General features: G+C 37.9%; 1 protein-coding gene across 1 annotated transcript; it reads left to right on the top strand.

The window, feature by feature from the left end:
• The first annotated feature begins 142 nt into the window (after positions 1-142).
• ankrd52b (ankyrin repeat domain 52b) lies at positions 143-17,958 on the top strand. Its single transcript, XM_042500484.2, has 28 exons — positions 143-328; positions 1,159-1,242; positions 1,660-1,738; positions 1,951-2,021; positions 2,120-2,320; positions 2,841-2,928; positions 3,477-3,619; positions 4,236-4,448; positions 4,611-4,689; positions 4,843-4,957; positions 6,224-6,306; positions 6,436-6,538; positions 6,916-6,987; positions 7,076-7,216; positions 7,325-7,378; positions 8,974-9,085; positions 9,190-9,261; positions 9,374-9,575; positions 10,092-10,179; positions 10,978-11,095; positions 11,240-11,459; positions 11,741-11,828; positions 11,942-12,025; positions 12,642-12,787; positions 13,165-13,247; positions 13,659-13,741; positions 14,969-15,060; positions 15,178-17,958. The coding sequence occupies exons 1-28, from the start codon at positions 302-304 to the stop codon at positions 15,366-15,368; spliced, it is 3,132 nt and encodes a 1,043-aa protein (XP_042356418.1). The 5' UTR covers positions 143-301; the 3' UTR covers positions 15,369-17,958.
• Positions 17,959-18,142: the final 184 nt, after the last annotated feature.

Raw genomic sequence — 18,142 nt, 5'->3', positions numbered from 1 at the left:
AATAATAATAATAATAATAATAATAATAATAATAACAATAACAATAATTGTAAATATACTTTTCTGGACATTTTTCCACATCTTTTTTTAATTAACTTTCTATTACTGACGTGACATGAAAAGCCTCCAAATCACGTTTCTTCATCTGCCCTCGCGATACTCTGGCAACTGTGGTAATTACACATCACATATATCCCTGGAGCTAAGCTAAAGCTAGGCTAGGCTAACTAGCTGCTACAGAGTGACATGAAGTCAACTTTACACTCTGTCTCAATGAAGGAGATTCCAGAGTGATTGGGACATGGAGTTAAGAAACATCAAGGACCAGGTAGTAAATAAAACTCAGCGTTTGTTCACTAACAGTAGTTCTTACAAACACTGCAAAGAGCTGGCTAATCATGTTAGCGACATGTCGAGCAAAGTTTGCTACAAGGCTAGTTACAATGTAACAAATTCTTTGCAGTGCAGAACTAGATTAGGTTTCGGTGTGATGTTTCGGTTTTATAATAGACTGAAACCTTATCATTGGGGTTATTAGGCTCCTGGTACATGAAGTCCAAACCCTGCCAAACAAACATATCAATCTCTAAATGGATCCATATTCATCTTCTGTAGGCTATACCTAAGTTTGTTTAACGTTTCTGTGGAAGACAAATCTTGGCGAGTCATTCCTATATTGTGTAAATGTTCGCAAAAGTGCCAGGAGTTTTGCATGGTTTAAACAAGTAATCTCGTACTGTTCTTAAGTCAAATAAATGACCGTACAATTAAATGCTTTGAGCTGTACGTGATGTCCCCACTGAAACAGATTACATCATACCAATTAAAATAGATTTTCTCAAGACAGTTTTAACATTGACACTTTCCTGGAAATGCACAGAAAATGATTGATTTGTCACTCTTTATGTAGACATGTGGCCGTTTTAATGTAATCTCAACAAGATCATGAATCTATTTATGACCCCAGTGGGTTTTAACAAGCCTGCTGTTGAAAGCTATTCAGTTAAAATTATATTAGAGCACTGCTTGTATGGATTTTAATTTGCTTTCTGCAAAAAATAATATCTTATTATGAACTACACTTAATTTTAACATAGTTTTAACTTTTTTTACCCACATTGTTTTTCATCAGTTTTGCATGTCATATGTCTCTTTCAGTCTCCATTGGTCCAGGCCATATTCAGCAGAAACACAGAAGAGGTGACATTTTTGTTGAACCATAATGAAGATGTCAACTCACTGGTAATATTTCCCCACATTAACTCTGCACTCAGCCTTCACAAGCATTTTCATGCAGTATAGTTTAGGTCAAGCGTTAAGATGTATCTTGAGCTTGCACAAATGGTTTTGTTGTGTAAGGCTGCTGCAGGCTACTTACTGTAGTTTTCCTGTCAGCACAGCTTTTCTTTTACTGTAAATTCAGACATGAATGTGCATGTGTTTGGTTACTGCTGTTTGCTCCGTAGGTCTTCTGGACACATTTGTTGCAAATGTCAGTCTGATGAAGTTTTTATGTGAGCATAAGGAGCAAGAATTTAAAGATGTTAAATAGTGCATATTAACTGAAAACAGTTTTCGTCAGAATGTAACAAAACTGTAAAATGATGCCATTGTAATCTGATAAAATGGGAGAAAAATGTGTCTTTTCTTTTCTCTCAGGACCAAGAACAGAGCACACCACTTCATGCTGCTGCTTATTTGGGCGATGTCCACACTATGGACCTACTTATCACTTCAGGTAGAAAATCTATCTGACTTTTAAACTCAGTGTAAAAAAAAAGCTTATCAGCAACTGTACGCAAATGGAAAGTTTTATTTAGTCGTTCATTTCTTTTACAAATCAGCCCATCTATTTATTAATAGTCAATCAAGTGCAGAAGAACTGTAATTAACCCAAAACACTGAAAAAATTAGCATCTAACTTAGCTTAGCTGCTGCTCTCTCCTGTAGGTGCAAATGTCAACGCCAAGGACCAGGGTTTGCTGACTCCCTTACATCGAGCGGCTGCCTCTCGAAATGAGGCATGTTCCTATTTCAAATCACAGTTGCATAATGTCTTTTCTAAGGACTTCACCACCAGATTGTAACGTTTGACTTTGAATTTTGTTTTTTTCCTCAGAAAGCTGTGGAGCTGCTGCTAAAGCACAAAGCAGAGGTCAACACAAAGGACAAGTACTGGCACACACCTTTGCACATGGCAGCTGCAAAGTGGGCCACAGGCTGTGCCGAAGCTCTGATACCACATGTGTGCAGCCTGGATGTTGCCGACAGGTCGGGAAGGACACCACTGCATCATGCAGCGCACAGCGGCCATGAAGAGGTAAGCTGTACAGTTGGGAATATTAATCAAACCCTTCCTCCTGAGTTTTTTTTATTGTCTAGAGTAGTTATTATTACAATACATAACAATGCTGCAGAGTAGATTTGCTGAGGAAAGTGAATTATATCTATTTATTTATTTATGTAGCACTTTTTAAAACATGCAGTTATAAAGTGCTTCACAAAAACACATACACACATAAAATACATTGGGGGGAGTGGTCTTGGTTTCTGGCAGTTGTTGCAGCGGTATGGAAAAATGTGTTTCTATCATTATATAATATAATATATATATATATATATATATATATATATATATATATATATATATATATATATATATATATATATATTCACTTGTCTTGGTCACCACAATATATCAAGAGCCCTGTTAGAGTATGTGTTCCAGTGTTTCCTAGATTGTTGTCAAAACAAAATGACACAGTCCTCAGGACTATAGTTATACATAGAAACAAGACGAGCTGATCGACACTCTGGATGACCCACTTATGTTTCTGCAGATGGTTAACCTGCTCCTGAGCAAAGGTGTCAATGTGAGCGCCAAAGACAAGAAGGAAAGGCAGGCAGTCCACTGGGCTGCATACCTTGGTGAGTGGTGTCGTTCAAAACACAAATGTATTGTCGGTTTTCACCTGAATGAAAACTTTTTCTTGCATGAATGTAAGGGAGAACAGATGTCTGTCATAAAGCACACTAATGTGCAAGAAATGACAACAAAGTAAAAAAAAACAAATATCTGAGAACTGACTTAACGCCACACTATACTCAAATTATTTTCGCAGAAAAAAACTCTTTAACAAGCAAAAGGTTATTTTTCAGAGTGACAAGAATTAAAAGTGAACCAGTGTTTACAGGAAATACATAGCTAACATGCTCTCACTGCCTTCAAATCAAATTTACACCTCTGCCTGACAGACATTATTGCACCATTTGATTGGCCAAAAGCTGTGAATTTGATCATATGATTAAAAATATAAAGAGACATACACAAATGACAATTTTTGACACACAGCTTTTGATTTATGATAACTGTATGACTGGCTCGGTTTATCCTCAGACAGGAGAGACTGGTGTGCTGTGCAGTAATGTGATGTGCATGGCAGATACGTGTTGTAAATGTTCATCTCTTCTTTAAGGTCATGTGGAGGTTATGAAGCTGCTGGTGTCTCACAGTGCTGATGTGATGTGTAAGGACAAACGTGGTTACACTCCACTCCACGCTGCAGCTGCCAGTGGACAATTAGATGTGGTGAAATATCTGTTGAGACTGGCAGTGGAGGTAAAGTCATATCACCATAACAAAACTAAAATCTTGCTAAGTTATCCAGCTGTCATGTATTTTCTAAAATGTATGTTCTGTAAAGGACAATATTGTTGAATGTGCTTGAACCTCCTGCAGAAGCTTTTTAAGTATTTGTAGAAATTGGTCTTATTGGCCTTAGAGGTTAACTGTGCTATTTATTTTAACATGTACCAATTTTTTAAAATGTTTTTGCACCTTAGTGACTACAGTGTTTGAAAATGGTCCAGTATTGAGCAGCAGGGTTACAGCAGCTGAACAGGCTGCAATGTAACCACTCAGGGCAATAATACATCTTCAATATGTCCACAAAAATTGTTTCTTAGTCACATGACATATCTCTACATTGGCAGCTATAGCTAATATTAGTTTATATCATGTACTTTCCTTTGAACAAGACAAATCTTTCACACCAGACTTTCCTTTTCTTTCAGAGATGCCTCTAGGTATCATCAGCAAAGTCACTTGACTCCTGACACTGATAATAAACTTCAGTGTTTCTCTGGCTGACAAAACAAGGCTCTTATGCATTCAAATCACTAGACTTGTCTTATTTAAAACTATATATCAATTGTTTTCCTCCTTCCTCTTTCAGACTGATGAGCCAAACATTTTTGGGAACACAGCGCTCCACATGGCCTGTCACACAGGGCAGGATGCCGTGGCCACTGAGCTGGTGAACTGCGGTGCCAACATCAACCAGCCCAACCACCTCGGCAGCACGCCGCTGCATCTGTCTGCTGCCTCCTCTAGCGGCGTGCTGTGTCTCGAACTGCTAATCAATAATGGTGCTGATATCAACGTGCAGGTGAAGAGTGTGTTTTTGACAAGTGACTTAGAATAGACCAATAAGAAGAAATCATGAAATATTGGCCATTGTTAAGAGGAAAGAAAATGTACAGTGTACAGACTGCAATGGTTTGTGCCTTTCTTTTCAAAAAACATGTTTCTCCTTTTAACTGTTTAACAGAATAAAGAAGGGAAGAGCCCTTTACATATGGCTGCTATGCACGGGCGCTTCTCAGGCTCTCAGATTCTTATCCAAAATGGTAACATATTTACACTTTATTTACACTGTCCACAGAACTGCTATAAACACATGATGATACTGTCAACTGAAATTTGCCCTCACAATATACTCTGACTTAAAATATCTAAGCTTAAAATGGTTCATTTTCATATTAAGTTCTCTCTGTACACAGGTGGGGAGATTGACTGTGCTGATATATTTGGAAACACTCCACTTCATGTTGCTGCCAGATATGGTCAGGAGTTGCTGATCAGCACTCTGCTGACAAATGGTGCTGATAAGACCAGGTAAGTCTGTCCAAACCTGAAAGGCATTTGGGTGACTGTATTGCAACCAGATTGTGTTTGACCATATGGAAGTACAAGTGTAAATGCACCCAAAAGGTAATGAGGACATCAAAACGGCCAATCTCCATCCCGTTGTGGTCAGGGACGTCTTGTGACCACATTAAACACAAGCATAGATGCAATTATATTTTTAATCAAGGCACAACAATTTCTTGGATGAAATACATAATTGTGCACAACTGTTCAAAACCATCAGGGAAGCAGTGGCTCTCCCTCAGCTAGCGCTGAAGCTGCAGGGCGCACTGTGGTCTCTCTCCGATCTGAAGTTAACACTTACTGGGGTGTCCTTCTCACCTGCAAATCTGTTGTCTTTTAAATCTTTGTGACAGGCTCTAACATATATAACAAAAAAAACTATGGGCCTGCAAAAACCTTTTTTATTTATTTTTGTTTTATTTCATACCAATATTAGCTCTGAAAATGCTGACAATGTGATGTGTCCCCTATGTAATTGTAATTAAATTGTTTAATTAATATTAAAAACATTAGTGTATAAAACATTCTTTAAAAAGTTTTTGACAAACACGGGCAGGACCCATTAGGACTGGGGGACTATTGAGGTGCATTTTTTATTGGCCACAATCATGACTAGATCAAGAGCTCTGACAAAAGTATTCAAGTGAAACTTGGTGATATTTATTGCAATCAAACCATTTATGAAGAAATGACTAAGCAAATGATGGAGGAAGGCGACTGTAATTTGGTTGTTTGAGCTGGACAGTGCAATCAAGATTCAAGAAGTTTATTTGCCATTTGTACATGCACAGGCAGTACAGGTACATAGGAATTGCTTTTGTGCAAGCTCTGAGTGGTGAGGAAAAAAAAATCAGATCTCAATGTTGAAGCTGCAGACGCATTTTAATACCAGATTTAAATGTTATCAGGTTAAATCATGTTTAGATACAATCTGGATACAAGATGCACATCAATGCAAGGTGTAAAGGGGGTCTGAGATTGTTAGATGTTTGTGTGTTATTCATTTTTTCCAGTTATGCTGCAAGAGAAAGTATCACTACACATACATACATACACATGCATTTATTATACATGATCTGTAATATTCTTCTTTCTGACTAAGATGTATATCTGCTGACATTACATGAAGCTGCAAACTCTTTCAGCACTAAAAAATCCAATATCATGCAGACATTTGGTTTCCATGCTGTCACATACTAAATGGAATAATCTTTGTTATGACCTCGACAGACAGGGCATTCATGGGATGCTTCCACTGCATTTTGCAGCACTCTACGGATTTCCAGACTGTTGTCGAAAGTTACTGTCTAATGGTAAGAATCTGTTTGAGTCAGTGAGCTGTGCTGCTCAGTTTATCCTCTTCCATTTTGCATTTTAAATACTGACACAACTCAAATTTCTTCTACTTAATAAAGTGTTATTGTGTGTTGTGTGTTGTTCAGGCCAGTTTTATGTCATGCCGTCTCAAATGCAATCCGCTGGGGTTGATGTTAACGTCTTAGACGACTACGGGAGGACCTGTCTGCATGCAGCTGCCTCTGGAGGGTGAGCTAACACACACACACACCCACACACACACACACACACACAAACACTGTTGATATTTATGTACACACAATTGGAAAGTTAAAGTAAACATATAAATAAAAACTATTTTGTATGTTTTTCAACTGACAATATTTAAAGACACTGGACTGTTTTCATGCTGTTTGATGGATGATTTTCAGTGTCTTAATATTTTCAAAATTTTAGGAAGGTCTTCCGCTTATTGGAAGTTACATTTCTTCTATTTTGGGGTGATTTTAGTCATGATAGATTCTATTGTGTAGCTTAAATCTTGTCTTGCTGTTTTACTGTCAACTGCTTTGCTTTAATTGTGGTGCTATTTCTTAAACACTGACTGCTTCTGTCTCTTGTTACAGACATGTTGACTGTCTGAACTTGCTGTTGAGCAGTGCCGCTGTGGATCTGGATGTTAAAGATCACTTGGGAAGGTAATTAGCATTTAATATCTGGAGCTAAGGCTTAAACTCTCCTCTGGTGTCACCTGATATCACAACTGTCTCCTGTTGCATCTCGTAGATCTCCTTTGCACTATGCTGCCGCTAACGGGAACAGCCAATGCACGATCTCCCTGGTGAGAGCTGGCGCTGAGGTCAATGAGATGGATCTGACAGGCTGCAGCCCTCTGCACTACGCTGCTGCCTCTCACACCTTTTGTGGGTGAGAGCATATATTGTGATTTTAGTGTTTTACTCATTTTACTCAGCAGCACAAGAACAAAGTTTATTCAACACTGTTTTTTAAAAATGTCTGTCTTTCTTTTGCCAGAGAAGAAACGAGCTCTGACCCCCACAGTGAGGGAAAAGAGCGAGAAGCCTCTCTGTAAGTCACATATTTGCTTCATATCACATTTAAGTGCTCTTTTGTGCAAAATCCACAATAATCTTGTTTTTCAGTCAGTAAATGTGGGTTGACTGAAAGCTGCAATCAAATCTGCAAAACTGTGAGACCAAATAGACAGAAAAGCAGAAATTCAGACTTTTATTATGTTATAAAATAATAATGATAACTTTATTTATATCTCACCTTTAAAAACAATATTTCACAAAGTGCTTTGACAGACAAAGCAAAGGCAGGAACTCAGTTAATAAAAAGATAGACGTCAATAAACATGCCAAACAGAGAAAGGTCTATACAGTCAAACTAAGAGGAAAGAACAAAATGTGTATACAGAAGGTCAACAAGATTAAAGCAAATAAAAAGAATAAAAGTGATGAAGCAGATCTCGACCGCCAGGTAAAGTATTGAATTAATCTGTTTTAGAAAATTAAAGAATAAAAGCAATAAAAGATAATAAAAATAATATAAGAAGATGACATGATTTTAACATTTGTAAGACTTTGGAGACTTTACAGAAAAGGGGTTTGATTTTGATATCTAATTAATTATTGATTTGTCATTAATTTGGCATACTTGACATTTGCTGCAAAAGAACTCACCCACATTGTCTAACATGCAGTATCACTTTATTTGCAACTTTTCGGTACCAGACCTTCAACGGGCAAACATTTGTGTCAGATGAGAAAGCCATCTGAAATAGGGGAGTGGTTGTGAGTAAACAGCCAGTCACATTCCCCATGTGCAAATACATGTGCAAAGCGTTCTTTTGTTCGAGCATACTTGAAAAACAAATACCAGGCCAATACACAGAGGGGATGGAAGCCTTGATGTATTTCTCAAAGACACTAAGAAGTGAATGTTCATGAAACATGCTATATCGTATCTTTCTTTGATAACTCAATGTGGTAAAAAGAATAAAACAGAGGCGGGATTCTTAAAAATACAACAAATCAAACATACATATTTTTCTTCTTAACTGTTGTGTTATTTATCAGTCTAGATTTTTTTAGAGTGTTATCGGCTGTAAAGATGTCTTCCTTCGAGCTCAAACAAATTCATGGGAAGGAAGGAAGGAAGCACAAAAGGGAGTGATCATCTACTCATAGTCGAAAGATTTTTGCTCGTGACAGCTTGAGATGTGAACATTAATGAAGTCCACCTTGGCTGAGCCGTAACCTTCAATAGCTCAGTGGTGCTAGTTGAGCTAGCAGGAGATGCACGCTTCCCTCTGCGTGTGATACAGTTGGTGGGTGTAGTTTTGTAGAAAGAAAATAGTTCCTACATGAAACTGCTCACAACAAGGTCTGTGGGTTATCTTTAGTAATTGGATCAGGATTTCTTAAAAAAGACATTGCTGTTGAGTTCTTTAAATGTAGCTGTTTTGGTGTATTGAGTGCCATCTACTAACTATCTACTATTATATTGGAGAAAAGGCAGATATCACTACGGCCAATATCTCCAACACTCACAATGAAACAACCTAAATAGATGAATAGGACATGAGGTAAGAGGAAAAATCTATGTGTGTTTGATTTTGGGGTGGCCTGCCCTTTAAATGTTGTGCTCTGTGTGTTCAGGTGTTTAGACTTCTTGCTTGACAACGGGGCAGACCCAACTCTGAAGAACAGTAAGGGTTACAGTGCCGTCCACTATGCAGCAGCTTATGGGAACAAACAGCACCTGGAACTGGTCAGTGGTATCTTTGATTTAGAGGCTTTTTTCTTCTTAATCGATTGTGGGCTCAACCTACAGTAGTTGAAGTTATCTGTTTTTTTCTTGTCTCACTCTTTCAGCTCCTGGAGATTTCTTTCAACTGTCTTGAAGAGGTTGAAAGTAATATTCCTGTCAGCCCTCTGCACTTAGCTGTGAGTGGCACATGATTACAATAATACACTGGAAGCGAGGTGGACTTTTACATGAAGACCACATGTAAACAGCCCTTTGACTCTGCTGTTACTGTGCATTCTGCTGTTACAGGCGTATTATGGTCACTGTGAGGCGCTGTGTTTGCTTTGTGAGACATTAGTGAGTCTGGATGTGCGGGACGTTGAAGGCAGAACCGCCCTCCACCTGGCTGCTCAAAGAGGTTTTGCACTGTGTGTGGAGGTGCTAATGAAACATCAAGCCTCTTACACACTGAAGGAGCACAAGCACAAGCGGACAGCTATTCATGCTGCAGGTTTGTTTGTGTCTACTCTGGACTCTATAATGTGCAATAACTACTTTGATGTGCAATAATCCAGTGCAATAACTACATCCATGTGTAATACTCCACATTAAAATGTTGTTAATCTGTTTTTTTTTATTTATCACACGGTAGTAACAAGAACAAATGTACATTTATATTATACTTTAGTGTTTAGATATATTTATTTTATATTAGTATTTATGTTTAAATGTCATTGATATATTTTACACTTTCCTATTTCTTTTAAGACTTTAAAATGGGAGCATCTGTTACTAAAGGCAATTTCCCCTCGGGGATCAATAAAGTATTTCTGATTCTGATTCTGATTCTGATTAAGATAATCCTTATCAGATATATCCTTAATGAATTTGGTTTTAGTGTTATGTCTATGGCCTTGTACTGGGGTTTTCAGTTTCAATTTTAAGATTATGTTATAACTTGATCATAAGTGTTGTTAATCTCTTTGAAACTTGATTTTTTTTCCCTTTACTCCTTTTCCCTGTGCAGCTGCTGAGGGCCAAATGGACTGTTTGCTTTTATTGGTGAACGGGGAACAAAGTGCAGACGTCATCGACAGTCCAGATACACAGGGACAGTGAGTCACTATTGCACATTTTAGACTCTAATTTGTTATCATTTGTCAATGAGGTAAACCCCAGAAAATGCAATTCTGGTAAACACTGAATACTGATAATGTTTAGCAAAATCTTTACATTGTTTATGTCTGCCAAAGGTATTTTAAAACAATGACTTTGGAGGAGTCAGAGTGAACTTTTAAATTACTGCCAGCTAATATTTAAGCAAAAAGTATTATGGTGGTTATAATGGTGCGTTTATTAACCATAAGTAATTGTAATGTGATTGTTTGATGTGATTTACCTAACAAATAACATATTTTCTCTGAGAGCTGCAGACTTAATAGATAAACTACAGAAAAAGAGGTACTGCACACCTTAATGTGTTTTCTGAGCTGTAAACAAAGGAATATAACTGTACTGTGATGAAACACACCAATGCAGAGTTTAATATTGACATTTCTTACCAGGCTTATAAAACTTTGCATTTTATGGGTTAGCCGTGGCTCGAAACACCATCGGCTCTTTTAAATCAGCCCTAAACCTTCCAAAGCCAAAGGTGACAGAGTCAGCCAATAGGAACTCATTAATGCAATGAAACTAATATTGAAATAGATCGTTAAAGCCCTCTAATGAACTCCTCATCCCTGCCTCAACCTCCCTCGGCTCTTTGCCCACTTTTTAGCATTTTTTTCCACAATTATGCAGTGGGTGGAGTTATGCTCAACTGCTGTCATGTTATCTTACCCACAAAAATCCAGCCAATTTTTCACTATTCTGACACAATAAGAGAATTGTTTTGTTTTTGTCTTATGCAGGACGGCTCTCATGCTCGCGGCTCTGGGATGTCACACCGACTGTGTCCACATCCTGTTGGAGAAAGGAGCAAAGGCTGATGCTGCAGACAAAAAGGGCTTCACTGCATTACACAGAGCTGTAAGTGTACTTGCTGCACCTGTGTGTGTACATGTCCCAGTACTTTATTAATGAAACATAATAATGTAGGGATACATCCCACAGAGTCCTGTGTGTTACTGATGTGTTTTCTTTTCTCATCATATCTTGTGTCCTCCCCTACAGGCCATGTTGGGCAGTGAAGACTGTGTATCTGCTCTGTTGGAACATGGAGCCTCTGCTCTGTGTCGAGACTCTCAGGGACGGACCCCGCTGCACCTCGCAGCGTCCCGCGGCCACACAGAGCTACTTCGGACTTTGCTAAAGGCTGCTATGAAAGCTGACCCTCTGGACTCCATATTGGACCACAGAGGCTACACACCCACCCACTGGGCTGCCCACCAAGGTGAGACATCAGGGAATTCATGTCAAATGTACTTGAAGTAATTCTAAAATTAGGAGTTTGGGTCAATGTTAATTAAATAGATTAAACATACATACATTACAAACACATTTTTAGAGCAGCACCAGAGCAGTCTCTCATCATTAGTTTTCATCTACAGCATTATTTTAGCTGTTGAATAATTTTTCTGAGTTTAAACAATTGTGTGATGTGACACTGTTTTACCATCATTTTACAAAGATTTGAATACTAATCATTTGTCCATTTGTGTCCTGTGTCCGCAGGGCGTGAAGGATGTTTACACATTTTACTTGAAAAGAAACTTTATAGCAATCAGGAGGGAAATCTCTTCACTGCGTTGCACTGTGCTCTGTGAGTAGTGGAGTGAATGCAAGCACTCACTATTCATTATGTTTATTAGATATTAATAACAAAAGGTTTAGTGGAATTTTAAAAAAAATGTAACAACTGTTCTTCCTCTGCAGAGTTAATGGACATGATGCTGCTGCTGAACTTCTAGTGAAGACTGTTGGCCCACAAATTGTTAATGTTAGCGATGCCAAAGGAAGGTGGGTTCTGCTCTGAGCTGAGCTCCACTTATAACAAATCTATTTCATGCAGTGCACTGCAGCTATGAATTAGTTTCCAGATGTTGTAATTGTAAAATTTCAGTCCAGGCATACATATACAAACAGTGGTTGTGTGTATGCAATTAAATCAGATTGTATTCCAGTGGGAACAATCTGGAATCAGGGAGAAATTAACAACATTGCCAACTAAGATTACTTGTTTCCCTGATGCTAGCATGTAGCAGTGTAGCCTTCACTATTTAAACCTCCTCAGAAGCGTGCCTGGAGCAGCTTACCATGTAGAGAAATCTGTCATGAGCTGACAGATTGGTTCCTAAATGGAAAAAAATGTTGGAAACAGAGTATTCAGAGCGGCCTGAATCCTGAGATTCTTGCACACATTAATTACTTTTACACGTTTACCTCATTATTTGAAACTTCAGCCGACTTTGATATGTACATCTTACATTGTAACAAAATACATGTGATAGAAAATAAGGAAAAAGCACAATAGGTCTCTTTTAAACTTGCAGTATTTTGTTATGTTACAAAGTAAGAGCAAGGCCTTTTTAAAGCTTGAAGAAAGACACTGATTGAACAGTATTTTCATTTGTAGGACCCCACTGCATGCGGCTGCTTATTCAGGTAGTGTTGCTGGGCTTCAGCTGGTCCTGGCCCAGGGAGCAGACGTCAATGCTGTGGACCACTGTGGACGCTCTGCTATGATGGTTGCTGCTCACTGTGGACAGACTATGGCTGTTGGTATGTGATTGAAGCTCCTGTCAGTGTCTTCTAATGGGTTTTCCCTCATCCTTATCTGCACCTGGGAAACATTAAAACATACTAGGACTATTTTCAGCTCAAGAAGAGGACAAACTGCACAGTGTTTCCTGCAAGAGAAGTCCCTCTTTCATCCAATTTTCCCTCACTCAATATTCATTTTCAACACTCTCATACATGTACTTTTTTTTTCTTCTGTCTCTGTTTAGCATGTGAGTACTGTTGTTTTGACCCTCACAGTCCTCACCAATGGCTCCCTCTAATAAATCTCTTCCTGTTACACTGATTGTAGTTGCTAAATGTTTGAAGTATAAATGTCAGTGTTCGTTGTGAAAGCTGTGATATTTTCTGCATTTCAGAGTTCTTGCTGCACAAAGCGAAGCCAGACCTGACCCTGGTGGATGTCAATAATAACACTGCCCTTCACTTAGCCTGCAGCAAGGTCACAAGCACATACACACATGCATGTTCTGTATGCATGCAGGAGCACAGTCATAAGTTTAGCATGTGTGCAGCAACAGTAATGTAATAACTGTCAGATGTAATGATAACTTACCAAAATATAATAAAACCCCTGTTGAAGATCCGCCCAAGAATGTAATCAAACATATTTCAAAGTAAACATTACATTATTTTTTATTTCATACTAACTGACTTGACAACACAATGGCTCATAATAGTAAGAATGTAAAAATGCTACAATACTGCACTTTGTGTAATTCACTAAATAATACAAATTAAATCAAAGAAATGATTACATTTTCAGCTGCAACATGACACTGACAAACAGTTACATTTCCAGGCAGTTTTCTCTATGTGATAATGTGCTTTATCAATGTGTTTTCTCATGCAGGGTCATGAGATGTGTGCCCTGTTGATCCTTGGAGAGATCAGCGACTCCTCACTCATAAATGCAACAAACAGCGCTCTCCAAATGTGAGTTGCATTAAAGCACTGGCCGCTATACATGCATGCTGTCAATTAAGAATACAAAAAACGTGAAATATACAGAAAATGATGAAATGTTAGCAGTAATTTTCTCGGGATTTATGATCAAGGAAACAAACCAGTGCGGATTCTTAAGTTTAGCATGTTATGCTGTGTGCATTTAAAAGACATTTCAGTGATACCTTTTGTATGTGTTGATAGATAACCACTTTGTTGTTCATAAACAAATTTTGGCAAATTAACATGAAGCGCTCCATTAAACTGTAGAAAGCGATATATATAATTATATATATATATAATTTCAAGGGGAAGAAAAGTAACGTGGCTTTTTTTAAAATGTCGCTAAAACTTTGTTTTACCCTTGATATTGTGTAAAATGTATGTATGTAAAATTACTACGTTACCTCATGACATCAGGATTTTTCTCACTGAAGAGTTTTTTTCATAATATTCCATCTGATATAATATTTCATTTAACTATAGTCTGTACTTCTGTATTTTCGTATTGCCTGCCAGCTCTGCTGCTGCCAACACAGACTCAAAGTGTATACAGCAGATCAAGAGACACACGCACACACCTACCTCTCTCTGTCTCTCAATCTTGGGCTGAAATACGATCATACGGTAAAACTAGGTGGCATTGATCGAATATAAATCAAGATTTTGTTACTATACTGCCTATTTTTTTTAAAAATATTTGTCAGAAACTTATTTTAATGCCCCATTTAGCTGTATTAGCGAGAGCTTGTAAACAGAAAGAGGGCACCATACTGCTTCCTGCACAGTGAAAACGGAGCCCGAAAAAAACGAGATAAAACAGTAAAACTAAGCAGTGCTGATCGTATGTAAACCAAGTTTCATCTACTGATTGCATATTATTTGCCTCAAATATTTTCAAATTCATGTTTTAGCTTTGTCTTTAACTGGAATACAAGATCCAGCCGGCAGCCATTGTTTCACACGGCCCATTTCACATTAAATCAGGTGCATGGCATTCTGGTAGTTGGAGGTTTTCTACCTTTTGAGTCAAACTGCCCTTTTTCTCTGTTTTCTCTGGTCATGTAGCACCAATTTCAAATGTCATTGCATTTTTCTACTGCATAAACTGCCTAATTTAACGTGAGGTCCTTTTTTATGACGGTAAAATATTTCTTTAATATGGTTGCATTCCTCCTAAGCGCTGTGTAATCTGACCCGTCTTTCTTCCTCGTGTAGGCCCCTTCATATCGCAGCGAGGAAAGGCCTGGCAACTGTAGTGCAGGTGTTATTGAGCAGAGGAGCAGCAGTCATGGCTGTAGATGAAGAAGGTAAGCGGGAATAATTGTATTTCTTTGATACCAAATACCAAAGCAGTTCCTGTTTCCTGTCAAAAATGTTACTGGAGAACACTGTAGACGGATTCTGTGCTTGCTGACCCACTGCAGGTCACACGCCGGCTCTGGCCTGTGCCCCAAACAAGAACGTGGCAGACTGTCTTGCGCTGATCCTCTCCACCATGAAGCCTTTCCCACCCAGAGAGGCCAGCGGTGGTGCAGCCTCCCACTACAACCCCATCCTGAAGAACTGTGGCATCGCTTCCACATGTGGGTCCAGCGGCAACCTGTGCCACGCCTAGATTAAGGTGCTGCACAAGGACACTGTGGGCTCGAGTGAAATTTAATCCCAGCGAAGCCCAAAGTCTCCACGTATTACCACACACGCACACTCACCTCTTCAGGAATGTGTGATCATGCATAGCTTCTTTTTCAACGTGATGACGTTTATAAATGTGTGTCACATGCAGCACATGCAGGACATTATGTCCTCACGCACCTGTAGCATCGATTGCTTCTTTAAAATCTAGTCTTACACTTTACTAATATTAGCAGATTTGTTAGATTAACTTTTTTGTCACATGAGTTAGCACATATGTTATTTTAAAGAAGTACGTACTATTAGAAAAGAGTGAAAATTTTAACATGAGCACACTACACAAGCCTCTCACTTGAACCCCGTCCGCTGTCAGTATTGGCCTAATTTATCGTTAAACACCAGAGCCTGAAATCTCCATGTTTGTCTTCATTTGATTCAAGTGCAAGAATATTCGAATGATCGTGTGTTTGTGTTACATATGCGTGTATTTACAAGTGCTATTTTGCATATAAGACATTGCTTCTTAATATACTTGTTTTAAAATATCTAACAGGTGCTTTAAACCTTTTATGCAATTAATAAGACTCTATTTTTCTATCCTGTCCAGAGTGTAGCCGACAGTACACTGATAAAAATAACCTCGTTATTCTAAAGCTATCATGACTTACATAAGTTACATTTCATTTAAGTAAAGTCACAAGCATGTGTATAGTAGTAGTGATATAGTTTTACAGACTCTAGTGTATATATAGTTCTTAAAATGAAGTTAATCTTTTACTTATTATCTTTAAAATCCCAAATTATTGAGAATTAACCTCAGGTCGCTCTGTACTGTATTGTGGGTGCAATAAAAAGCACATTTTAAGCGAGATGTTGCATAACAAATGTATGACAGAAGTAACATATTTCAGTTGAACAAGCCAGAGAATTAAATAAACGAAAGGCTAAGCAGATAGAAAATATATGTGTCAATATGAACAGTTTCAAAGCACAAGGAAAAAAAGGACTTTCAGTGTCTGAGTGTTAAAGTCTTTAGCAAATGTGTCATTTAACCTCACCTGCAACTAAAAATTCATTCAGTTTTTCAGTAATCTGTTGATTTTATTTTTTTCTTTAAATTGATTAGCTGCACATTACAAGTCTGAAGAGCCCAAGGTGAATTGCTTTTTTTATCAGCTGTCTAAAACCCAAAGATATTTAATTTACACTGATATTAGACTAAGAAAAAAAGCAGCAAATCCCTCACATTTAAGAAGCTGGATCCAGAGAATCTGTGACACTTTTGTATGAAAATTACTAAAATGATAATTATCAGGTTGCCAGTTGATTTGCAGTTTGTTCAACTTGTGACTTGTGAAATGTTTTAGCACTACATTTTACTTTTGTTATCCTTGTAATTTTGTCAGTGTTCACTGAAATGTAGAAAACTGCTCACATTTAACACCAGTAACGATCTCTGTGAAACACCAGAAACTGAAATTACTGCTTTTTTGTTTTTGTTAATTACAATTTTCTGGTCCAGTGAAAAAATTTCCTTTATTATTGTCCAGTGGACACTTAATAAATCTGTCTCTAGTAAATATTTTAGGTATTTTACTATTTAGAAAAATTTGCCATGCCCACAAAATGTAGAAAGTTTGTTTTTCTTTTTCTTTTTTTCCCACATGTGAAAGGTCCTGTGTGTAGGAGTTATGGGCATCTATAATATGGTAAATAGTATTCATAAGTTTATTTTCATTAGTTTATAATTACCTGAAAATGAAAAGCTTTGTGTTTTCACCACCTTAGAATGAGCCGTTTATATCTGCCCATGGAGCAGCTCCTTTTCCAGTCTGCCATGCTACTTCTACAGTAGCCCAGAGCGGACAAATCAAACACTGGCTCAGGATAAAAACATTCACGTTTTTGCATCAGCCACCGTAGATCTCCTACACACCCAGAACACAGGAGATTTTTCAGTTGTGCAACCTCACCGCTAATGCCACTAAATCCTACACACTGGACCTTTAAATAAATGAGCACAGCACACCTGTACTGGTTGCCTACAAAGATGTCACTGCCTGTCTCTCTGAAAAGATCGAGTTTTATAAATGGAAGTTTGCTTTAAGTGTTTATCTTTTTATAATTTCAAAGCCGAATACATACACAGACTTTTATATTTTCTCCTTTTCCTAATTGATTTTTTCCCCTTTTAATACCTACTGTGTTAACTTAAAATGGCTTTAAACGATTTGCACTCTAGCATGAAAGTTTACATTTTACAGTAAGGTGTCCGTCTTTGGTTTATGCAAAAGTGATATGATAAGTGCTTTTTACAAATGAACCTATAAGAGAGCAGCAGAAACTAATTTGGTTTGAACTCGGGGAGAAAGTGGTTTGACATTTCTAAATACAAGTTGCAGTGAAATGTTTGTTTGTCTCTAGGAAGTGCTCCGTTAACGGCTTTTTATGTGAACAAACTGTGTCTTTTGTTCATTTCACTGAGATTTCAGGGCATAACTCCCAACTTAAATACTCTTAGTTGTGGATGGCATTCATATGACAGAAAATAAATAAATTTACTACCATGAGAAGGATCTCTGCAATATTTCCTTTCCATTTCTCATTTAAGCTCCATCAGAGTATGAGGACACTGTTAATCCCATACAGCACTACACTCTGCCAGGGCATGCTCCCCTGGGGAGAATTTTTTCTCATTTTCAGCAGCCATGTGCACTATTTCTCAAGCCATTTGAGACAAATGTAGAAAATCTGTAC

This window comes from Plectropomus leopardus, chromosome 2, assembly GCF_026936395.1.
Source record: "Plectropomus leopardus strain MGB_pleo_1.0 chromosome 2, ASM2693639v1, whole genome shotgun sequence".
In the NCBI taxonomy this organism is placed as follows: Eukaryota; Metazoa; Chordata; class Actinopteri; order Perciformes; family Serranidae; genus Plectropomus; species Plectropomus leopardus.
This window is presented reverse-complemented; position numbering and strand designations above follow the sequence as displayed.